The sequence below is a fragment of the Canis lupus genome, chromosome 26, assembly GCF_003254725.2.
Source record: "Canis lupus dingo isolate Sandy chromosome 26, ASM325472v2, whole genome shotgun sequence".
Lineage (NCBI taxonomy): Eukaryota > Metazoa > Chordata > Mammalia > Carnivora > Canidae > Canis > Canis lupus.
Genome location: NC_064268.1, coordinates 3,106,924 through 3,132,335, shown reverse-complemented (window position 1 = coordinate 3,132,335; position 25,412 = coordinate 3,106,924). Strand labels below are relative to the sequence as shown.

Sequence of the window (25,412 nt, the reverse complement as noted above, 5' to 3'; positions counted from 1 at the left end):
GGAACCAGCTCAGGACGTGGATGGCACAGAAAATCAGGGAGAAGTTAGACAGTAAAAGATCATAAATCCTACCCTGTTCAGGCCACTGTGTTGGGTTTTCTGTTACTTGTAGCCAAAAGCCACCTGTCATGATTCTATCAAAAAGCAGGAAAACAAAAGAATAAAAGAAGGCAGCCTTAGAGTCTCTGCCTGGCCTGTGTAACCAATGTGTGCGGAGCTCCTGTGCTAAGCCCCAAGGATTGTAACGCTAAACTGACGTGAGTTGACTCACCACTTTATGGCGTACACTTGTAATAGGCCCGTGTTAATGAAAGTAATCATGGGAGTCTCTCTTTGGCTGTTGAAATAAACAAGTAAATGACCTAACTGAAACAGCTGGTGTCTGGGGATAGGTAACATTATCTTACAGAGTATATTTCTGTGGGCTGTCTCCACCTCAAGGGCCCTCTGGGAAAGAGGACCTTTCTGCAAGAATGCTTGCAGTGTGGGCTGAAATGCAGCATGTACTCTAAGACGCTGGGCCCTTCCTTCTCTATCACCGCCTATCCCCTGTTCTTGCTCAGTGTGGAACCCATAGGAGATGCTATCTGATGGAGTGAATTCAGAAACCAGTGAGGAACTGAGGACATTTTAGGGGCTGTCAACTTTCTCACGGTATCTCTGTTTCTCATTTCACATCAGCATGGCTCAGCCCTTGCCACCGCACAGCCGCGTCTGCTTACTCAGTTTCAGCTTCCTCAAAACTTTGGTTTACAAGTAGGCATTATGGATGTCCTGTACCATCTGTGTGTCACTAACCAACTCTTCTCCACGTGTCAGGACGGCTCAATGTCAGCACTCATGGCCGATGCTTCTTCGGGCTCTCCGGTTCCATCCCAGGGATCACAAGAGGCCCAGCTCGTCTCTGTGTGCCAGGCTGTGCTGTGAGGCATTAGCTGCATTAGAGTCAGGCCATCCTGTCCATCTTTTGACTCTCCTTAGATATGGAGTAGTCATAATTTCTGTTTATTTCACAGAGTCCCTGTTGTAATAGTTTTGTCTGGCTGAAAATGTAGGTAGAAACAGAAAATAGAAGTAAAAACAGAGTCAACCCATGGGGACAGAGTTAGGCCTTAAATTCCCAAGTCCAAAACAAAGCCACACTGACCTGCTGTTGTGTGAATTCATTTAGCTCTCACAATGACTTGTGTTTTATTTTTACAGGGGAGGTGAGACTGTGTGGCCAGGATGGGTTTTGGTTTGACTTTTTTCACTCATTTTCTTTGACCATTGTTAGTAGCAACCTCTTTGGGTTCCTTTTCTCTTGTGCTTTAAAAAAAACTGTGAGACTTCTGCAAGAGTCAGGCATTCACCTACAGAAAGAGGGAGGCAGGAGAGAGAGTAGGTGAAAGAAAAGGGGCTTCTGCTTCCTTCTGTTTGAAGAAGTGCAAGACGCAGGACTGAACCTGCCTGTTCAGCTTCAACTCCACTCCTACGGTTCCTTGTAAACCTGTCTATCTGTAAAGCATTCACAAAACAGATAGTGGGCAGCTGCAGTGTATTTGTGTTTAGATGGACCCGACAGAAGAGGTCCAAGGAGAGGAACTGAAGCACGTACGTGACACCATCCAGCGTGTAGTTCTAAGCCTGTCCTATGCATGGAGAAAATAACGGATTATTCAGTGAATTCCCTTGGAATGAGCAACTATAACACGTGAGAAGAACAGGCTTCACGTTTCAAACCAGCATCCATTCCAGACAGATAAAATATTATCATGGAGAAATAAAAAAATTATAAAAAGTGTTATATGAAATGATTGGCAAATAGAGAATCTCAGGGCGGGGAAATCTTTCCTGAGCCGAACACCGAACCCATAAGCCATAACAGAAAACATCCATAAATTTGGCTACATAACGACTTAAAACTTATTTACGTTAAAAAAAAAAGGATAACTGTTGTCTGGCAGCAAACAAATTTAAAAATATTTGAAATACAAGTGGCAAAGCTAATAATGTCTTTATTTTATAAGTTCTTAGGAATCTTACGGGATTTCTTGGGTAAATACCCAATAAATAAAACTGGCAAAACGAATGGCCAGGTGTCATAGAAAATAGCTGTCCTTTGGTGCTGTTCAGCATCTCTTCTGCTAGGGGCACCTTGCTTTTCAGCTCCTGGGGTGGTGCAGGCAGGACTGGCCTGGCCAGGCTAGCTGTGGTCATGGTCACATGATCTCAGTCCATCCAATGGCAGGATTCCATCTGTTGATACAGTGATTGGCTCAGATGGACTCTGACCCATTCTGATCTAGTCAAAGCCAATCCCTTGGCTTATTCTGGAGGACCAGGAGTGAATGTTCCTTTTGTTGGATTTGTAATCCTAAAGATAGAAGTCTGGAGTTGCCAAGGGCCATCTTGTAAAACTTAAGAATGAAACAACTCAAAAAGGTAGGGATGCAGAGAGAAAGACCTTGTTTGCAATGGACATGTTCTGGGTCTAGGTTCTGCCCATCCTCTACAGGAGCTTTTTCCTGGACATTTCTGTGGTGAGCCTGTGACTTCCCTTTCTGATTAAGCAACTGTGACTTCTAGTTCCTTGCGACTGGAAAACTTCCAACTAATAGAAGCAGTACATATCCATGCATGCACCCACATGGGAAAAAAAAAAAAAAAAGACCCTTCGAGGGGAAAAAAGTCAAATTACACCAGTAATTTAAAAACAAAAAGAGGGGACATGTCACTTGAACTGAAAAATAGTTTTGGCAATTGTTGGGCGGTGAAGTGAGTGTACTCAAGTGACCCGTGGAAAGGTAAATTTGGTGTAGTGTTTCTAGAGGGCAATTGGCTATGTATATCAAAACCACAGTTGCCTGCATTCTGAATGTGCAGTGCCACTGTTAGGAATTTTAAAATGCATGTGGAGACTTAGCATGAACTTAAATGTTCATGGCAATGTTGCTTAAAATAGCAAAAAGATTGGAAACAGGCATGGATTAAATTGTAGTCCATGGGTACACTGGGAAACTATGTAGTTACTCAAATGGTACCGGATTCTGAGGTAGAAACACATTCGCAGTCTAGGGTTGCAGTCTATGATCCTGTTCACATTCTCTTGTTACAAGTCACAACAACTTTGTTGCTTCAGATATCACCCATGTGTGAGCTCACAGCTGTGTGAGCCACAAGTTTGGGCATGGCTGACTGGTTCCCAGCCTGGGGTCTCAGGAGCAGAAGTGAAGGTGCGGGCTTGGCTGAGATTTCATCTGGAGCTCTTTTTGGCTTCTGTGATTGTGGCCAGATGTAGTTCTGTGAGAGGGGGTAGTAGAGGGCCCCACTTCCTGCTGGCTGTCAGCTGGGAGCTGCTCTCAGCCCCGAGAACCCCCAGTACCCCGTGCACCTGGCCGCCTTTGGCCCCAATGCCAGCAGCAGAGACTCTCCCTGACGTGCAGTCCCTCTCGCACTAGAGTCTTGATGACATCAAGAAATGCCCAGGGCCTTTACAGGGACAATGACTGGGTGAGACTCACCCTGTATGACCTCCCTATCTCAAGGGTGACTATTTTGGGAATTTAATCTACAAATTCTGCACCCCATCACCTGGATGGGCATCTGATGGAATAACTGGAAGAAGACCTAAATCAGGAGGCTAGAAATCTTGGGGCCATGTTACAATTTTGCCTACCATGATTATTAAATTTTACAAATTGAGCAAATAACCACAAAAAAACTCATATAAAGCATTTTTACTTTTTGTAGTGAAATGACAAACACAAACCAAAAAAAATTTTGTTTTGTTCATCTGCATATGTTAATTATATGTGAGTGTAATAAAAATAAAAAGGGGTGCCAGGGTGGCTCAGTCAGTTAAGCGTCCAACTCTTGATTTCAGCTCAGGTCAAGATTTCAGGGTCCTGAGATCGAGCCCTGCATCAGGCTCCATGCTCAGTGGGGAGTCGGCTAGGATTCTCTCTCGCCCTCTGCCCCTCCCTCTGCTCAAATCTCTCTCAAATTAAATCTTAAAAAATAAATAAAAGTTTAAGAATAAATAAAGGTCAGTACATACAACAGGTTGTTACTAGCAGCAGTTAAAATGTCTTCCCTTTAGGGATGCTTGGGTGGCTCAGCAGTTGAATGCCTGCATTCGGCCCAGGGCATCCTGCATGGAGCCTGCTTCTCTCTCTGCCTATGTCTCTGCCTCTCTCTGTGTCTCTCATGAATAAATAAATAACATCTTAAAAAAATAAAAATATCTTCCCTATAGTCAACCTCTGATGCACAAGCATTGGACCTCTGTCTCTTACATTATTAGAAACGGGAAGCCTTATAACTGCACCAATGCTGTCAGACGTCAAGCATTGCAATGATGAGAAGCTTTGAGATGAGCGTCCTGGTGCTGTAGAGTCAAGAACCTGGTATGCCCCCCCCCCCACACACACACCCTTCAGCACAACAATGGGAAGTCCTGCTTTTTTGCCAAAAGCTCAAAGGGAAAACTGTCTAGTTCGAGTTGACTTCCCTGTGTTCATTAGGCATGACAGGAAGAAACTAGTTACTTGAGACCAATAACTTGTTCTTGCATTTGGTCATGTAGGACTGCTGTCAGTGAGAGACAGGAAAAGAGAACGTAACCAGGCCTCTCAGACCACAGTTCTGCCTGTGGCTTCTGTTTTTAGGACGATCTCTTTCGCTCTCTCTCTCACATACACACACACACACCCCTTGTATTTATAGTTCTCAGTACTACGGTAGGGAAGAATGATGGTACAGAGATTGGGATCTGCTAGAAAAAGAGAATGAGAGTGCCCCACTTGTTAATGTCATGAAGGCAAAAAAAAAAAAAATAAAAAGATGTCAGGTGCTGTTTTTTTATCATGAGCCATTTCTAAAGTCAATATGCAAAAAAAAAAAAAAAAGGAAGAAGAAAAAAGATGTGGTGCTGATTTTTATCATGAGCCATTTCTAAAGTCAATATGCCCATGGTGCTCTCCCCTGAAATGCTATCACTTTTCAGAGTAGATAATATACACAGGGTAGATAAATAAACTTTCATTTTTCCCTGGTGCCGTGAACTAGAGAAATAGTCTGAGCAAATACTATGATGAAAGAAAAAGCAGATTTTGCTTTACATATATTTTAAGACCCTTGAGTTAAAAGCATCTAGAGAAATCTTAGGAGATGCTTACAGCCTTTTCTGTTCTAGTCTTGCCCCCCCTAATTATTTTTATATTATCCCATAGTAGCACATTTGTCTCTGTACCCTTTTCTATTATCTACTTGGGAGAATCATAACTAACTTTACCAAAATGAACTAATTAGCTATGATACTGTTTACAGTCTTGTCTTATAAATGAGTGAACTGAAGCAACGGATGAATACAGTAATGGGCCCTCACAGATACGTCAGAACCTTTCACTAACTTACAGAGCAGGTGTATTCCAGAAAAATCGAATAAAAGTGAATTTCAGTCTAACAATTCTATTGTAGCACCGACTTCCATTAAAAAATCAGGAATGCATTATCATAGGAATAAAATTTCACAGCAGTGCAAATCCAGTGATTTCCTTTAATTCAACAAACATCCACAGAGTGTCTTCTCTACATACAACATCATTCCAAGCAAGTGGAGGTTGCAGCCACGAGTGAACTCAGACCCAGTGGAGAGGGAGGGGCCAGCTGCTCTGTGATTATTAGAATGGGACCAGCACAGGGGAAGGGACATGGGTGTAGGAAGAGTGGTGAATAGTCCCTGGTGTGTGCGGCAGGGCCTTCATACACACAGTCATTTTTGAAACGCGCCAGTTAGTGGGTCGAGTTGCCCAGATAGATATATCCACATCCAAGTCCCTAGAACCTGTGTTATCTCTTAGTGACCACCATTTGATTCAGGGCAGCAGTGCGCCCAGCTAACAGACTGCATTTCTTGGCTGCCTTGGATGCAAGATGTGGTCATGTGCACAAAAAGATAAAGGCCTCAGGGTTGTATGACACTCCAGGAGGAGCTCCTAAAGTTAAACGCACCGTTTTGGGTGCATCCTTTTCCTTGTCCTCTCTGCTGAGTATGAACGTGATGTGCGGGGCTCCAGCAGCCATGCTGCTCTTTATGACCATGGGGAGAATGGAGGCCATGGTTATAAAGGTGCTGGGGTGCTGGAGCGAGCGAGAGAGAAGCCTGGGTTCCTGGAGACTGTCGAACCGAGAAATAAACTTCAATGTCTTCTTAACGTTCAGGCGGAGATCGTGAAGGAATTGACGTGAGCCCTCAGGTCCCATCCGTCAGATGATAGCAGGAGGCCACTAGACTGATGGGACTCCAGGGCCTTGTGTACCAAGCCAAGAGGGAACCCTGTCAACGCCTCATGGTTAAGGTCACAAAATTGGAAGTAAGAATGACCAATCACAAATAGCCAACCAGGCTTTAAGCTGGAGCCAATTAATAATATACTTCCTTTGTTTCAGCATTTTCTGTATAAAAGCCTCTCCTGGATCTCCTGCTCCCCACCAGCCACTTCCAGCTTAGTACTGCTCTATTGAAATCAACTTTTTCGCAAATAAACTTAAAATGTTTAATGTGCCTCAGTTTTTTTAACACATCTAAAGGGCACAGCTCCTTCTTAGATCTAGTCCGTTTTGGAAATGATGGCTTAAGATTGCCACATCTCTGATTTTTCCAGCAACGTGCGATCCCCGGTGCTGACAGCCCTAGGACATCTCTGACCACCCTGGTGCCAGTAAGAGTCTATCCATGGCCGCCTTTGGTTCCAGAGGGAGGCAATGCGGTCACCCCTGCTGTGGCCCCCGAGGAAAGGGACCCAGCACCTTGTAGATCCCAAGGGGGCAACCTGCAGGTACCCCCGGGCCCTGTGTGGGGTGGGGGGCGGGGTTGGTGGTAGCCGACCATCGTCTTTGTGGGAAGGGACTTGTAGGCACCCCTGCTGTCCCCTAAGAGCGGCCCTCTTCTCCCCTGGACCCATGAGACGGCGCCCTCTGTCTCTTCTGGTTCCCATGGGAGGGGACCCGAGGACCCCGCGGTGCTGGCCCCGGGGAGCGGTGCTGGGGCCGTGGCCCGGGGAGCTCCGGGGTCCCGGTCCCTTGGAAGCGGTCTCGCGCGCCCTCCCGCCCCCGCTGCTCGCGCGCCCAGGTCCCCGGCGCCGAAATCCCGTGAGCGCGGGCGCGGCTTCGGGAGCGGCGGGCGGGACCCACCGAGCGCCACCGCCCGCGGCCGGGCGTCCAGTCCCGTCCGGCCCGGCCCGGCCCCCGCCCCCGCGCCCGCGCCCGACCGGCGGCGGCGGGGACGGCGGAGGCATGCGGCTCCTGTTCCTGGCGGTGCTGCGGCGGCACACGGGCAACGCCGTCACTGCCGAGCGCGTCCGGTAGGTGCGGGCCCCGGCGAGCATCCGCGGCGGGGCTCTCCGCCGGGCCCCTGAGCGCGCGCCCAAACCGCCCGGCCTGCGCGCGGGGGCGGGGGGCGGGGGGCGCGGGCGCCGGGATGCGGCGGGGGCGCGCGGTCAGGGCGGCCGCAGCCCGGGCCCTCCGCGCCCCGCAGGCCTCTGGGGTTGCCTGGGGGGGGGGGGGGGGGGGCCGCGGCCGAGAGGCGCGGGGCGGCAGGAGGGCGGAGAGGGCGCCGCGGGGGCTGCCGGCTGCTGCGCACGCACACGGATGCCCTGCGTGGGAGGAGGGCCGCGGGCCCCGGGCTCGGCGAGGTGCACCCCGGGGGCCCGAGAGCGAGCGCAGGATGCCCACGGCGCGCTGTGCATGTATGACCGTGAGCGGCTCGGGCTGCGGGTGCGCGGGGGCTGCTTCAGGCTGGGGGCCCTCTGCACAGGGGCCGAGCGCGGAGGGGCCCCTGGAAGCCTGGGGCTGGGGAGACCTTCGAGGCCGGGGTGCGGCAACGTGCAAGCCCTCCGTCGTCCTCCGTGGGCCCTGACCTCCGCGGGGGCCCCTTCCCGCGCCCCCAGCATTCCAGGTTCCCATCTAACTCTTCCCGTGTGCCCACCTTCCCAGCGCTCACCTTGTTCTGCAGTTGTCTTGTCGGGTGTTTTCTTGTGTTCTCAAGGCGCTGTAGGCCCCGCAGGGCAGACTTGGAGCAGATTAGTGCCTGGAGCCTAATGGAAACCTTTTTTTTTTTTTTTTTTTATATAACTGACTTGCTTCATAAAATTTCTCAACTCACTTCCCCTCTATCGGTTGGCTTCCCCATCATTAAAATGAGCGATTGGGGCAAAGCCAACTCTTTAATTTGTCCCTTTCCACAAAAGGATGCTACAGTTCTCCTCCAGATCATAAGTGGCAATTGATAGAGGATAAATCAGTTTTCTGAGGTGTACAATTAGGATTTCACAATGAAGATTTTCATCTACAGGTTTATCTTCGATCTAATTTCAGTGCCCCTGCTTTCACTCCTGGGCACAAGGAGGGAGGAAGTGCAGTGTGGCCTCTGCTCTGATGAAGCACATTCCAACAGGGGAGAGAGACTGCAGGAGTCCACAGAATTACAGGGGGCAGTTTCAGGCCTTGACTAGTGCCAGGGGTGGGGAGGCTCTCTGACATGGTGAGATTCCAGCTCAAACCTCTGTGACCAAAGGGAGCAGCCACTCCGATCTGGGAGGATGGTTTGGGAGGGGCTAACAGCCAGAGAACAGGTCCAGAGGCCAGACAGAGCTTGATGTGCCTGAGAAACAGAAAGAAGGCCAAGCTCTCTGGAATCTAGTGCCTGGAGGGGGTGAGTGCAGAGAAAGGAGATCAGAGCGAGATGCCAGGTCCCATAGGAGAACTAGAGAAAGCATCTCTTTATTTAACATTTTGCTCCCAATGTGAATTGTACACATGAACCCCAATATTCCAAAGGCCCTCAGGCACCCCCAGCCAGAGAGCCATTAGGAGAAGTAGGCAGGCATGTCCACAGGACCACTGACATTTAGCTGGGATGCAGGCCCTTGAGCTACTTGTCTTTAGTTTTCCTGGCTGTGCATGAAACATGACGACAATGGCTCTTTGTGCTTTTGTCTCTGCAGAGCCAGCTTTGTCTCCCCTTTACTCCAGAGGGAATGCAGAAAAGGGAAAATCAGAAGTTGCAAAAGACATCCTGGGTCCTGTAGAAATGGAGGCTCCTTGAGGAAAGAATGCCAGGTGTCCTGGAAGGGGAGGGGATGGAGGTTCCTATGGTGACAGTTTCTTGTGGAGCTAGAGCATCTCCTCACACTTTCTCTGCCAAAGACCCCTCTGATCCTCAAGTGACCCAGGGCCCAGGGAGTCCCTCAAATGAATAAGATTGGAGTTCCCTTCAGTCTAAGAGAGGAAGGAGTCTGAGTTAAAGATTGGCTTTTTAAAATGAAGAAATGGGTCCATTCTTGTGCATCTGTCTGTAGTTGTAAATTAACACCCGGTCCATAAATAGCATTCCTGAATCCTGATGAGTACATGGATAGGGAGGTATAAGTGCTCTGGGAGCATGTAGGCAGGTGACCCATCCCAGGCCAGACATGGGGAGAGATTTTGCGGCATTGCAAACTGAGGAAAGGCACAAGCTCTGGAGTTGCCTTCACATGCCGCTCCCCAGCAAGGAAAAGGTAGACTGGGTTACATAAATGCTTTGCTGCTTAGTGTTCTTATCCATGAAGAAGGTATGCCGCTATTACCTGCCTCATAGGTTTGTTATGAGAATCAAACATGAATTAATACATTTTCAGTGTTTTAAACCATGGCCAGGTGCTTATTATGCATTTAATAAATGCATTCGATTCATGATACCATGGACCTTAATTACCCAAGTGGGCAAGGGTTGGTGGGAAGGGAGGATGGGTGTCCCAGGCAAAGGGGCAGCAGGTGGGATCAGGGGGACGGCATATCCCTTCCAGATCTGAGGAGTGCAGCCTTAGCAATGTCAGATACACTAGGTAAGTGATTCTCAGTGGGATCCAGGGCTGGAAGGATGTGCAGAGGAGGAAGGAATGATTTTGCCCCAGGGGACATTGGGCAGTGTCTGGAGCCATTATTTGGTTATCATGCTGGGCATGAGAGGCCACTGCCATCTCTTGGGTAGAGGCCAGGGGTGCTGCTAGACACCCTGCAGTGCCTAGGACTACCCCCACAGAAGAGAATGATCTAGTCCAAAATGTCAGTAGTGCTGAGACAAACCTCACTCTAGGGTGGAACAGGTAGACGTGGCTGCAGAGGTGGGCAAGATCCATGTCAGCCTGGATGTATGGTTTTGTGCCACAAACAGAATTAAGCCACCAAGAGCTATCCAGTTTTAAAGATATTTGAGCTGCATTTTGAAAGATGGATTGGGTCAGGGGCAGAGGAAGTGAGCCTTTGGGTCTGACATATTTCAAAAGTAAAATAAGTAGTGCTTGGTTATTGAATGTAGTGAATGTCAAGTGAAAAAAAAAAAACATTTAGTAAAGAGTTTGATGTCTTTTATTCGAGGGAAAACAACCCATGTGTCGGGCTGCCCTGCCTCACAAGCAGGGTCGCACTTCCGAAAGATTTGAGGCTAGAGGGAGTTTCTTTTCTTTTCTTTTCTTTTCTTTTCTTTTCTTTTCTTTTCTTTTCTTTTCTTTTCTTTTCTTTTCTTTTCTTTTCTTTCTTTCCTTTCCTTTCCTTTCCTTTCCTTTCCTTTCCTTTCCTTTCCTTTCCTTTCCTTTCCTTTCCTTTTCTTTTCTTTTCTTTTCTTTTCTTTTCTTTCTTTTCTTTTCTTTTCTTTTCTTTGTTAGAACTATTTTCATGGAGCCTTAGAAGCCACACTCTGGGGACAGTCCTGGCTGCCTAGCAGGTCAGGGTTCCTCTAAAGCTAGCAGATCCTGTCTGTTAGGGTGAGATGAGTTAGCTAAACTGAGTTGGAGGAGCCCGATTGGCCTGTGTTAGGCTTCCCCAACAGTGATGCATTTCCTGGCTGACTGAGGTTCAGGTTTGGGATGTAGGCCAGGCCACTGGACAGTCTCCATTTTGTGGGTCCTGATAGATGAAGTATGTTAGCAGGTACAGGTGATAGCTGGGAAGAAGGCATTTGGATGGGGATCAGTAACGTAAGAGTGACTATTTTATTGTCTGTGTGGCGCTTTGCCCTTCCAGAGACCTGTGTGCCATGCATGGAAGTTCACCTTGTGTTCTAAATCGGGGACTGTCAGTTGGCATTCTTTAAATACCCTAATTGGGTACCTACTTCTAGATTTGTTCCCTGAGCCCTGTGAGTGTTTGTTCATTAGTAAAGGGTTGTTCATTAGTAAAAAGCATCTCAGGAGTAATTACTGGTGTTAAGGGTCTTTGGTGTGCTGGAAAGGTTTGGGGTCCCTGTGTGAACATGAAGTCCTCACGGTGGGACTACATTAAACTGCCAAGGCTGGGGGTCTGGCTCTCCGAGTGGTCCAGCAAGGGCACCTGCAGTTCCCCACCCACCTCTGACCCCCTGAAGCTGTAAACATTTTTCAGAAGAACCTGACAATGATCCCAACAAGCCTCTAAATCAGGCAAATTGGTTCAGGTTAGCTCCTAACAAAAAAAGGTCACAATGAAAAGCTGCACCGGTAAATTAAAAACAGGGTCAGAAACCTAGGGAACAAAGTTCTTTAGGGAACAAAGTTAATTTCACTGGTGGCAGAGAAATAAATTGCACAAGTAATGGATGTGAAAAAAAAGTATTGATGCAATTGTTGTAGTGAAATAGTGGCAAATCCACAGTATCAGAGAGCACTAACTAACATGGGAGGCTGGCCCTCAGAACCCTTGAAATATCCTTCTCAATCAAGGCTGGACAGAGTTGTGCCCAAGGGCCACTCAGAGGCAGCGCCTGTGTGGTGAGGAAAATCTGGAGGACAAGGTTGTGCCCAGGGGTGCGGGGGGCTGCTTCCTCATTTCCCCACTGTAGTGGCTGAGCTGAGTGCTAGGACAGGGACCGTCTGCCCCAGGCCCAAAGATATGCACTCTCTGGCCACACTTCCAGGGAAGGATTTCTGACCCCTGTCCTACACCAAGCTGTGGGATGCTTGCCAGAGTACTGGGTACCACTCCTGTAGTTTTGTCTGCAGAGCTCCTAAGGTCACAGCGAGGGGCAGAGGGTTCAGGTCCCTCCAGTCCAGAGGAGGGAGTTCTGAGGGTTAGTGTTGATGAGCGTATTGGCATCCGCATGAAGGTGAATGTCACCACGTGGGAGCCGGACTTTGCGTGGAGGGTGGTGCTGCCTTGTTCTCTTCCTCCCTCATTGTGTAACAATGGCAGCCACTTTAGATACCAGAAGCAAACAGGATCCTGCCTGGAAACATACTGTTGGGGAGGGAGAGGAGGAAGTGCAGACACAGCCCTGCAACCAACACAGCACAGACACCCAACCCCACTGCTCCCTGCCCTTGTACCTCTGGAGTCTGCTGTGATTGCCCAGCCTTCTGGAAAGAAAAAAAGGCCCGAAGGAAAGTTTTCTAGTGTTCTAGCTTTTCTTTAGCAGATGCCAAGGAAACTGCAGATGTACATTAAGTCAGTAGCAAAAGGCTTTCTCATTTTTCCCCTGGAGTAATCGTTTTTGAAAGTCACTAATGTTTTCATTCCACAAATATTTGTTATTGAACATCTCCTGTAGGCAGGGTGCCCGCGGGTGCCCTCTACCTCCCGAGCGCACAGCCATTCAGCCACACAGTCCTTAACACATCAGCTCAATGCTCAGCAGGTGATGGCAGAAAAGGTTCTAGCATTTCTGCATGGCAGATGAACAACATACATTTGCACAAATGACTCAATTTGCCTTGTCATCAGTGCAGGAAGAAGTGCAGGGTGATGAGAGGAGCAAGCCCTTCTAGAGGGTCTGGGGGGTTCCCGTGAGAAAAAGGTTTTTCTTTCTCCTACAGTTTGCTTTGAGATATAGTTCACGTATCAAAAATTCACTTTCAAGGTGTGCAGTTCAGAGATCTTTAGTATATTCATAAAGTCATGCATCATTGCTACTGTCTAATTCCAGAACGTTTGCATGTGTCTCACTGGACACCGCACACTTGTTAGCAGCCACTCCCCAGCCCCCACTCATCTGCTTTCCGACTACGTGGATTTGTCTCTTCTGCACATTCCTGTAAATGGAATCACACACCATGTGGTCCTTTTTAAGGACTTTGCACACGTTTCACTACTAAACCCTTCGATGGCTGAGTCATACTCCAGTGGTGAGCATAACACATTCTGTTTGTCCCATCCTCCATTGAAGGACACTTACGCTGCTTCCACTAGGAAGTGGAAATGAATAGTGAACACGTTGATACATGAGTTATATGGTGGATAACCGTCTAAGCCAGAGCCCTGTGGGTGAGCTGAGGATAGAGAGCGTTGGGAATAGCATTCCGGGCAATGGGAACCATGTGTGCAGAGGCCCAAGGGCCAGAGACGCAGAGGTGCTGAGGTACAGCCAGAGAGCAGCTGGTCTGGCAGGTGGAGCCATGGTGAGGGTTCTGGACGCAGAGTGCTCATAGGACTGCAGGCCACTGCGGAGGCCCCTGTGGAATGAGAGACAATAGGGGTCTGATAGCAATGGGAAGGGCCTGGGAGAGAAGAGGGCTGCTTCTGCTGCCTCATGTGCCCATCGGGCCCAGGGCTCTGTGGCCAGGGGGACGCCCCGACCCAGGGTGGGGTGTGTGCATCCAAGCCAGGGTGGCAACGGACAGACACCCAGTGCTGGAGAGCGGGTGGTGCCAGTTGCAGGGGGAGCCGAGGGAGGGGCATGTGCCGGTTCCCAGTGCTGTGAAGGGTTCCTGAAATCGAGGGCCCGGGCTGTGACCATCACATCCCATCTCATACTCCCATCTCACTCTCCAACAGTGGCCACTAAGACGTGGTGGGTGGAGCATCCCGGGCTGGTGCTTCCTGCCATGGGCACCTCGAATGCTACCAAAGGCCATGGGAGAGGAGAGGTTCATGTATTGACAAGAAAAATCATGGGAATGACAGGAAAGGGAATCTTTGCGGGATTGTGAGACAACGTGCAGGAGGAGCTACTGGAGGCCAGGGTCTGGAAGGTCTGTGAGGTAAGAGGTCTTTGTGGTGTGAGTGATTGAGGAGCCTGGGGGAAAGATAAGATTGTGGTCAGAGACTGGATGGCTGTACAAAGAGCTTGATGTAGCAAGCAGCTTATGTATGAAACACCAATAAAAGCTCTAAGCTGCTTGTCTATAGTGGTATCAGAGATTTTCAGCTTTAAGTAAGTGGAAACCCAACCCCAACTGCCCCAACAATGAAGGGAATTGAGCGGCTTATCCTATAAAAGGTCTAGAGGTGGGGGCAGGCTTCAGGCTTGATGTTGCAGCTAACATGATAAGCACAGGAGTCCACTGCTTGCCGCTTCTTGGGTCCACTTCACATTCTTGCTAGATTTTTCCTAGCCGGCACCTCCCACCACAGGCCCAGCAAGATGGAGCACCTGAGTCTCTGCAAATACAAGTGAGCACCCCCCCCCCACCCAAGTCCATGGTGGAAGCATGGACAACTGGGATGCTCTGATTGCCATAAGCCAGCAGGAGCACCCCTAGACTTGGGGGTGGGGTGCACCCCACTCAGATGGGTGATACGGACATTCAAGGTTATCAGGAAGGGGGGAACATGGGAATGCATGCTACAGGAGCCACACATATCCAGATATTGTGGATGTGAAAGCTTCACCAATTCCTATAAAGAGAAGGAGAAAGCAGATCTCCACGAACTTTTGAGATTTAAGGGAATAAAAAATGTTGGCATTGAAGGAGCAAGAAATACCTTTGAGAACATTAAAATCAGGAAGTTTTCCATACAAATTCAAATACCCACCTTCTTTTAGTAAAATGACAGAACCATCAATGGTGAGGAGCATGTCTGTTTGGTACTGGTTGAAGCAGCGTGAAGGCTTGTGTCATTTTACATATCCTAGTGGTCACATTAAGCACAGCAAAAGAAATGGATAAAATTAATGGTAATAATATATTCTTCTGAACTGAGTATTTCCAAATATCATGTCAACATGCCATCACTATGCAAATTATTAATGAGCTGTGTGCATATTTTACACTTGGAACATCTATTCAGGCTAGCTCATCACATCTCATGGTTTTCCCTAGCCTCCCTCCTTTCCCCCATTCATTTGTTTATTTCATTAGTCCCATCTCAGCAGACATTGGGGCTCGGGATACTTTCTGATCTTGCCATTTTGCCTGTTTTTTTCATGGGACTCCGCTGTCTTTTAAAAAGACTGGTTTCCCAATAGCAAATCTCTTAACTACCAGAATCCTATTAGAATCTCATTTAAAAAGTAGATCCACTTTACAGTTTATAACACACATTGACCACATTATTCTAAGTAACACCCTGTCCTCCGAATGTGCTATTATCTCAATTAATCCACAGAAAGTTATGTGGTGCAGTGTCTTTGCTAGATCACTCTTCCAAAACTAGGGCCTGCGAGTTTGTGCAGGCATTCACAAAGGGCCTCCATCTTCATGAGCACTCTCATCATTCCAAGGCCAGCATGATTTCTTTTATACATCAGAAACTCTTGAAATACTGTCCAAAGGCAACATTTTCTTCAGCCCAGCCAACCTTTCCCCACCAGAAATAGCACATCTCTGCTTCCCCCGCAAGTTGCCGTTGAGGTGGCTGGCCTGCCAGTAGATGCTATGTCACTGGGCCTGGCCAGGGGCTCACACACTGAGAGGCCCACAGGGTGGGACAGCCCCAAATTGTACTGGACCTGTGTTCCTATCTCAGGATCATGCAGGGGTGCATGGAGATGGAACAGAATGCCCTTGGTGTTGCCCACTCTCATTAAGTTCCTCCTGCAATATTTTGTATTCCAGACATCATAGTTTATGCAAATTTGCATACATTAAACACAGAAATGATCAAGGTTCTCTATTCCCTCAGTTAAAGAGGATGGCTTTCAGCCAGTTGGAAGCAGGTAAGACCGGTTGAGTCTGGAGTCGGCCATGTGCAGATAGGTTCATCACTTCCTAGAACGACCAAGTAGTGCTTAAAATCTCATAATTTGTTAGAGATGATTCCTTTCTCAAAAAAGTCTTCAGTCAAATAAACGTGAACCCCTTGGGCATATTAGGTGCTCATGGAGTTTATATTGAATCAAGTGATCACTTACAGAAGAAGAGGGTTAGAGCAATTTCAAGGCATTAAAAGTCAACCAGAAACAAGGGTAAATTCTTAGTCATAGATAATTAAGATATAAAAAATTATTTTAGAACATTTATAAGATAATAAACTTAGTGTTGAAATGCCATTTAAAAATAATATGTTTAATAGATCAAGAACAACTCATTATCTGTACTAACCACCTCCATTCCATATGTCCTATCTTATCAGTTTTGCATAAACCAAAAAATCTCAGGAATGGATTCTCTACGTAGGATTCAAACTGTTAATTTTCTGTTTATCAACACATTTGTTTTTGGTTTCTTATTTCCTAGAGTTTTAAGAAAATGGAATAACAGTTATTCACTTATGCCCAGAAGCACGGTTGAATTCTTATCTTATTTTTGTAAAACATTAACTTTTAGGCTGATGTGAGCTAGCTCTGCTTGTCGGTTGCCTGCAGCCCTTCCAGAGGAGTTGAGGTGGGGTGAGGTGGGGAGGGGCAGTGTTATTGGCTGATAATGATTGATCAGCATAGCAGTGGAAATGATAAGATCAGGATACTCCTTGTACTTCAGTAACTTAAGCAAGATCTCAGCTTTTCTGTATTTGTCCAGTGATAGCTACAGCAATGTGCATTTAATTATAGTACAAAAAAAAAAAAAAACCCAAAGAGAATAATTGTCAGTTGCAGAGTAGTGCAGGTGATGATTCTCACCCTACTCCCCAGAGTGGGTGTGAGCAAGATGTCTGAATCTGCTGTTTCCTCAGAGTTCCTGAATTTGCCTGTGGCTCCCACATTGTAAACAACTGGGCCATTTTATGACCACTCTGCTCAAAGATTCTAGTTCCTTCATTCTTTTATTCTGATCTTTGTTTTGTACACTATTTCCCCTAAATACAAGCCAGCTAATGCACCTGGTAAACACCATGCACTTCAGCTAAACAGCTGAAGAAATAACAATCTGTTTTATTGCTGGAGAAAAAAAAAAAGCTATGTGGGATTTGAACTTTGTACTATAGTGACTTCTGGATGATTTAAGAGATGCTCAAGGGTAATCTTAAGTGTACTTGATTGTCATCTCTTTGTAATTGAAGCCTAAGTGCGATGCAACTCCCTTGTTCGAATACACGCAGTACAGAAGGATCAGGAGCAAGAGAGGCTCAGCACGATGGTGTTGGGAGGACAGATATGTGGTGGGAGCAGGAGCTATCGGATCTCACTGAGAGGAGCTGGCAGTAGGAAACGGACAGTCGAATGCCTGATGTGCTGGGTGTCCTGCAGGTGGAAAAGCAGGTCTGGAGCCAAAGTGGGTGGAGTGAGGGCGGCTGGCACATGGGCTGTGAAGGGCACTGTGGGCTAGGGTGAGGTTTTTGGACTTGATCCAGAGATGTCTTCCGCCATTAGTTCATTCAGGAAGCAAGACAGATTCGGGCCTGTTCTCACAGAGTTGACAGCTGAGCTGGCTACCCTGAACTATGGAAGGGTTTTAGTCAAAGAGGCCTGGGTGGGTTCATTGTATATACACAGGCACACACACCTCCAACACTCATAATATCTGACCATGGTAGAAATATCCAGCAACATAAAACGATACGTTTGTCCTCTGTAGACCTAATCATTGCCGTCTCCTGCTTGTGCGTCCTGCAGGTATTCTGTGCACACACACTATATATACACAAAGTATTCTTCGCTTTCTCCTCATTAACAATATGTCTTGGAGTTAATTCTAAATCACACTTGACCCTTGAACAACTTGGGGTTCGAACTTCATGGGCCCACTTACACGCAGAGTTTTTTCCTATATAAATACAGGACTGTAAATATATTTTCTCTTCCTTATGGTTTCCTGAGGAGCATTTTCTTTTCTCCAGTTTATTGTAAGAATACAGTATATAATACATATAACGTACAAAATCTGTATTAATCAACTGTCTATGTTAGTGGCAAGGCTTCCTGTCAACAGTAGGTTGTTAGTGAAGTTTTGGAGGAATCAGTTATACATGGATCTACTGTGTGGGGGAGAGTTGACGCCCCAAACCCCCATGTTGTTCAATGGTCAACTGTACTTCACTGTGATCTACTGCATTCCTTTGATGGAGGCAGAGCTTGATTGTAATGAGTCCCCTACTGACCAGCACTGAGGTCTCCAGTCTGTTTGGTAAGTGAAATATAGCTGCAGAGCCTTGTCTTGGGCGCATGTATTTTTTTTTTAATTAATTCCTAGAAGTGGAGGTGTTTGGTCACAGAGTTCATACATTTTAAGTACTCTAGCTGTTTCTTCATTGCCCACCAAAGAGGTTGTATCCATTTACCTGCTCAGAAATAATATAGGACAGTGTTTATTTCACAAACTTTCAGCAGACTTCTTTTTTTTTTTTTAAGATTTTATTTACTTATTCATGAGAGACACAGAGAGAGGCAGAGAAAGAGAGGCAGAGACAGGATAAGCAGGCTCCATTCAAGGAGCCCGATATGGGACTTGATCCCGGGACTTCTGGATCACGCCCTGAGCCGAAGGCAGACACTCAACCACTGAGCCACCCAGATGTCCCTAGGCTTTTGATCCTTACAATATTCTACGTAAAAAGGGTGACTGAAGTTGAGCACCATTTCCTACATCTAAAAGTCCAGTTGAATTTCTTTTTCTATAGCCTTTGCTCTCAAGTTATTATTGTTTTTTTCTTATTATTGATTTATGAGAGCTCTTTATTTATTTATTTATTTTTTTATTTTTTTTAATTTATTTATGATAGTCAGAGAGAGAGAGAGGCAGAGACATAGGCAGAGGGAGAAGCAGGTTCCATGCACCAGGAGCCTGACGTGGGATTTGATCCCGGGTCTCTAGGATCGCGCCCTGGGCCAAAGGCAGGCGCCAAACTGCTGAGCCACCCAGGGATCCTGAGAGCTCTTTATTTATTAAGCAAATTAGCTAATTTTCCTTTTGTAAGTGGTGTAAGTAGTTTTTCTCAGTTTATCTGTCTTTTGATTTTGCTCATACTATGTCACCATTCAGAATATTTCTTTTATTAGATTTTTATTTCAGATTTATGTTATAAGAAACCAAAGCAGGATGAGAAGAAAGATATGTCTGAAAGATGTTTTGGAGGTAGAATGGAAAGGGCACATGAACTATCTTTGGAAGCTATGATAATGGGTGACTTTTGAAGTCTTTATTAAGAACTGAATTTTATTTTATTTTTTAAAGATTTTATTTATTTATTCATGAGACACACACAGAGAAAGAGAGAGTAAGAGAGAGAGAGAGAGAGGCAGAGACACAGGCAAAGGGAGAAGCAGGCTCCATGCAGGGAGCCTGAAGTGGTACTTGATCCCAGGACTCCAGGATCACGCCCTGGGCGGAAGGTAGGTGCTAAACCACTGAGCGACTCAGGGATCCCAAGAACTGAATTTTAGATGCTTAAAAGCAAACTTTCAGTATCATCCATAATTAAGGGACAGGAGAAAAATGCAGAATCAAGGAGATTAAAAAAAAATGGAACTCTGGTCCAGCAAATACCATTGAAAAATGTCAGTGTGTGTCAGCATGTGCCTTTTGTCTAAGGGCTGCCAAGAAGACTTCCTGAATTAGCCCTCATCTGACTGGCCTTGGTCTTTGCCATAGTCTTAGGGACCGGACACTGGTGGGTGAATCGTTACTGCCATTGATGATGAGCCTTGTCCTGTATTTTAGGAGGATTGCCCTTACAGGGCATTTCAGAAGATAAATTTTATTAACTTTTTGATTTAAAGTGTTAATCACAGTAGCCACCCGTGACATATTTATGTTTTGCCCTCACCATTTTCTTTCTCTGTTTATATTTTTTGGTAAAGGGAGCATCTAGAAGCCGCAGGCCACATATGTCTTCTGAAAGATACCTCTGACCTGGAGAGCTCGTCTGAAATCGCCCACTTCATCAAGGCAGAGAAGCTCGAGGCAGCATTGGCTCTTCACCTGTACCGAGGAGGCCGACTTTTGCAAGGTAACCCTCTTTCTCTCCAAAGGTGAAACATGAGAAATCATGAAAACCAGAAACACATCCAGCGTCTGGTAAAACAGAGCTGAGACAGCTTAGCCTGTTTACCCGGTTCAAACCTGGAGGGAGCACAATCATCTGCTTTGCTCCGTCCTTAGTAACTAATGTTCTGAAAGGAGATAACTATGCCTATCGAGAGTGGCTGTGTGTTGTAGCTGTTTTACTTCATTAAGAGAACTATCCTGAATATCTTTGAGGTATAGTTTCTAACTCAAAGTATGATTTTCAGAAGCCAAACATTTATGAGTCTTTTACAAACATAGAATGGGCACGTTTGAAACATTTTATTCCACTGATTTACTAACAAGGGAAACGCTGAGATCTAAAGCCAATTTAGAGCACTATTGAGGAGCTGGGTGTTAAGCAGGTGATGTAGTGGAGAGTGTCAGGATCAGTATGCCAGCTTAGCTGCAGAGCAGATTCATGTCCAGCATGCCATGTAGGAAGCTCTGGGGCTATCCTTCCCAGAGGTGCATTAGTCAGGGCTCCCCAGAGAGATGAGACCACTAGTGCATATCCAGACACATGGAAGAGGAGATTTATGGTAGAGATTGGCCTGCGTGTCTACGGCCATACCACCCTGAACGAGCCCGATCTCGTCTGATCTCGGAAGCTAAGCAGGGTCGGGCCTGGTTACTACTTGGATGGGAGATTGGCCTGCGTGATTACTGAAGCCCAGAAGTCTCACAATCTGCTGTCTGCAGGGGGGAGAACCAGAACTGCCAATGCTGCCCTTCAGTCTGGTTCAGCAGGTCTGAGAATCAGGGGGCTCTGGAGCCAGAGTCTGAAAGCCTGAAAACCAGGAATTGGGATGTCTGACGAGCACAGGGGAAGACGGATATCTCTGCTAAACCCGGAGAGTGAATTTGCCCTTCCTCTGCCTTCTTGTTCTCCAGGGACCTTCAGCAGATGCCTTAACACCCACTTGCATCAGGGAGGGCATCCTGTCTTCCCCTCAGTCTACCAATTGAAATGCTAATCTCATCCGGAAACACCCCCACAGACACACCCAGAAATCATGTTCCACCAGCTGTCTGGTTGTCCCTTAGCTCAAACATAGCTTAACATCACAACCACACAGAAATGACTTACATCGCTACTTTACCCAAAGCTACAAAGTATGTATAATTTTTTTGAGTGAGCTGTATGTACAAGATGGCACTTGAACTCAGGACCCAGAGATCTTTCCATTTGCAATGACATGGCTGAACTAGAGGGTGTTATGCTGAGTGAAGTAAGTCAACCAGAGAAAGACATATGCTATCACTCATATGCAGAATTTAAGGGAAAAAAAAAAAACAGATGAATATAGGGGAAGGGAAGGAAAAATAAAATAAGATGAAATCAAAAGGAAGAAAAACCATGAGAGACTCTTAACTCTGGGAAAGAAACTGAGGGTCACTGGAGGGGAGGGGGGTGGGGTGACGGGGTAACTGCGTGATGGGCATGAGGAGGATGTGATGAGCACTGGGTGTTATATGCAGTGCTGAATCACTGAACTCTACTTCTGAATTGAATTGAATTGAATTGAATTAAAAAATTAAAAACAGGGCAGCCTGGGTTACTCAGCGGTTTAGCGCTGCCCTCAGCCCAGGGCCTGATCCTGGAGACCCGGGATCAAGTTCTACATCGGGCTCCTGCATGGAGCCTGCTTCTCCTTCTGCCTGTGTCTCTGCCTCTCTCTGTGTGTCTCTCATGAATAAATAAATAAAATCTTCAAACAAACAAACAAACAAAAAAACCAAAAAAACCCCAAGAGAGTCTAATGCTTTCCAGATTGAGTCAGCCAGGCGCCCAACTTCACAGAATATGAGCTCTTAATTAGTCATAAAGAGTGAAGTTGATAACAGTACTCTCTCTTAAAAAATTAATCAATCCATGGGGAATCTTAAAACACTGATCCCTAGATCACTGAAGGGACATGCACCCTTTTAGCTCTAGCTACATTTTGGGGATATTTCTTCTTAGCATCCCAAGACCAGCTTGACTTCAGTGAAAGTATAGAGACCACCAAGTGAAGGCAGAAGAAATCACTGTGTTGTAGCCGAGCAACAAGTGCCTCTTCCCAAAAATGAATTCACTGACATGGCAGTGGTAGCACACTTCAGGGGTGTAGTGTGTCATTTGAGGGCCAAAATTCTCTACAAAGATCTTCACATTGGGATAGAGCTTCAGGCAACAGGATAACAAGCTTCTGAAATTTTTGGAAGTTTCATTGCCAAAGGTGACTTTCTACTTTTCCACACTAGATCAAGCCTCGCTTCATCTCCCTGGTCTTCCTCCTGCCCTCTGCACCTAGCTGGGACTTAGGTCCTATCTGGATGCTTACTTCCTAATTTTTTTTTTTTTTAGTTTTTTTTGTTCATTCATGAGAGACCCAGAGAGAGACAGAGACATAGGCAGAGGGAGAAGCAGGTTCCCTGCAGGGAGTCTGATGCAGGACTTGACCCCAGGACCCCAGGATCATGACCTGAGCCAAAGGCAGATGTTCAACCGCTGAGCCGCCCAGGCTCCCTCACTTCATAAATTTTTTAAAACTTAAACTGCTATGCACACATATTTAAAAAATTCCTCCCAGCACAGAGTGAATGTAACTAAATGATAAAGCACAAAAAGTAAATCTTTCTCCCACTTCATATTCCAACTGTCTGATTTCTTATCCCCTGAGACAACTAGTTATTGTTTTCTTGTGTATTCTCCTGGAAATGTATTATAGGTACTATACTAGTTATCTGTCATTACGTAACAAATTACCCCCAAAAGTGAGTGACTTATAGCAGTGCATTTATATGGAATAGTTTCTGGGAGGGAATGGCAAGATGGAGGAGTAGGTGTCCTCAACTCACCTTTCCCACAAACTTACCTACATAACTTTCAAAACATCCTGAACACCTATGAATTCAACCTGAGATTTAAAGAGAGAACAGCTGGAATGTTACAAAGAGAAAAGTTTTCACTTCTAACAAGGTAGGAAGGTGAAAAAAAAAAAAAAAGAATAAACTGGGGGAGCAACTAGCAGGGCTAAAGAAGAGTGGCAAAAGATTCAGGGGCATGAAAGCCCAGCCCTGGAGAAGCAAGAACTTTAAAATCTGAGTCAGAGTTTTCCCTGATGGAAAAGTGCTTAGCAGGGAAATCGGGCCGACTCGAGAGAGGGGCAGTGAAGCCTCAAGATTCCTGGAGTCATTGTAAGAAGGAGTGCCCAGGGGAAAGTTCACCACAAACCGGGGTCTGATATTGGTAAAGGGCTGGAGCGCCGCAGCCCTCGGAGTATTTGGGAAGAGCCAGTCGGTCAGGTGGGCCTGCGGAGCTGCCTTTACCCTAGAGGCTGCCAGCGTCCGGAGGGGGCTGCACTCTGTTCCTTGCGGGAGAGCGCGGGTCCAGCAGCACGGCCCGGATCCCAGGGCGCCCAAGCAGACAAGGCCTGCGATCCTCCGTTCCGCCTGCGACAGTCGGAAGTGGGGAGGGCACGGGCAGCAAGGACTCTCACCCGCTACCAGGTGCCCCCAAGCTGTGCAGAGCAGTGCACCTGTGCCAGCCCTGAGAGCACCTAGGCCAGTGCGGACTGGGAGACTGTGGTTAGTAACTTGCGGAGAGCTCAACTTCAGAGCTAGAAATCTGGCTGCCACCGTTTTTTATTTTCCTCTTTGTTTCACCTTGTGTGTGGGAGGGATGGGGCCGCCAGGGAACAGAGGCCTCCCGGGGTAAACAGCTCCCACTGAGCCCAGCACCTGGTGGTGGGGGGGGGCATCTCCGCCCAGGTACACACACCTGAGAGTCAGCACAGCAGGTCCTCCCCCAGAACACCAGTTGGAAGTACAAGGGAAGAGCAAGTTTACTGAACAAGCAGCTCGGGAAAGCTCCAGGACTAAGGCATAATAGTATATAGAACTAGACGGTCCTTTTTTTTTTTTCTTTTTCCATTACGACTCGTTTTTATATCAGACTAAATATTTCCAATATTTTTTTCTTTTCCCACCTTAACTACAATATTTTACCAACTCTTCATTTTTTGAGTTTATTCCTTTTTGATTTTCATATTTCTACAATTATATGTCTTAGATATGTTTTTCACTTCTGGATTCCCTTCAACATATTCAATTTAATTTTGGTAGATACATGAGATATGGGTTTTGTTTTCTGTTTTTTCTGCCTTGTTTTGTTTTACAATGGTGGAAGTTAGTACCTTCTACAACACGACCAACATACACCTAGAACCAAGTGGAACCCTGTGGTGGTTCATTCTGTGAGATTATATTCTCTTTTCCTTCCCATTCTTCCCCCCTCTTTTATCTTGTTTACATTTTTATGATCAATGTTGGGACTCTGTATAAGTATTGCTGGTTTATATAAATTGGAGACTGAGCATCTTCTAACATACAGAACAAAATACACTCGGAACCAAGAGGATCACCCTCTAGGACCCCTCATTACACTACATTATCTCTCCATCACCATTTCCTCACCACCACCACAATCCATCCCCCCTTTTTTCTCTTTTCCTTACTATTTTTTCTTTTTCTTTGTTCTTCTCCTTTGTTTTTGACTTTTAATTTTAAAATTTGTTTTTCACTTTAGTGGTCCATTTGTTTTATTTTGTTCTGTTCTTCTTTTTCTTTTATTTTCTGGTCTCTGACCTCCTCAGAATCATCTAGAGTGTATTTTACCTAGGTCATGGTTGATATTTTTGAATCAGTCCACTAATACAGCCACTCTGCACTGGACAAAATGACTAGAAAAAGAAAAGAACCAGAAAAGAAAGAACCAGAAACAATACTCTCTGCCACAGAGTTACAGGATTTGGATTTAAATATGATTTCAGAAATTCAATTCAGAAGTATAATTATAAAGCTACTGGTGGCTCTGGAAAAAAGTGTAAAGGATTCCAGAGACTTTGTTACTGCAGAATTGAGATCTAAATGAGGGTGAAATTAAAAATAGATCAAATGAAATGCAATCCAAACTGGATGCTCTAAGTGCTAGGGTTAATGAGGTGAAGAGAGAGTGAGTGACATAGAAGACAAGTTGATGGAAAGGAAGGAAGCCGAGGAAACAAGAGAAAAACAATGAAGAACCCAAGAAGAAAAGTTTAGGGAAATAAATAATAGCTTGAGAAGGAAGAATATACGTCTAATTGGGATTCCAGAAGAGGCTGAGAGGGAGAGAGGACCAAAAAGTATATTTGAACAAATCATAACTGAGAACTTCCCTAATCTGAGGAAGGAAACAGGCACTCAGATCCAGGAGATAGATTCCCCTCCCCCCCCACAAAAAAATCAATAAAAACCCATGCAACACCTTAACATTTAATAGTGATACTT

At 46.2% G+C, this 25,412-nt stretch overlaps 1 protein-coding gene and 1 long non-coding RNA gene across 9 annotated transcripts in view; one reads left to right on the top strand and one right to left on the bottom strand.

Moving 5' to 3' along the window:
- Nucleotides 1–1,981: 1,981 nt before the first annotated feature.
- Nucleotides 1,982–8,503, bottom strand: LOC125753690 (uncharacterized). Its single transcript, XR_007406075.1, has 2 exons — nt 7,985–8,503; nt 1,982–6,319 (listed from the first exon to the last, which is right to left on the bottom strand). It is a non-coding gene; the product is annotated as an uncharacterized LOC125753690 (long non-coding RNA).
- GLT1D1 (glycosyltransferase 1 domain containing 1) overlaps nt 6,733–25,412 on the top strand; it is an 87,228-nt gene continuing 68,548 nt past the window's right edge. For 3 of the 8 annotated variants that reach the window (XM_049101505.1, XM_049101504.1, XM_049101507.1), the window contains exons 1-2: nt 7,192–7,346; nt 19,892–20,040. In XM_049101505.1, the coding sequence (XP_048957462.1) occupies nt 7,279–7,346; nt 19,892–20,040 (217 nt within the window). In that variant the 5' untranslated portion in view covers nt 7,192–7,278. Of the gene's footprint in view, nt 6,822–7,191; nt 7,347–7,631; nt 7,731–19,891; nt 20,041–25,412 lie in introns of those variants that run through there. The other 5 variants (XR_007406074.1, XM_025473589.3, XM_035706555.2 and 2 more) reach the window with 3 other exon arrangements.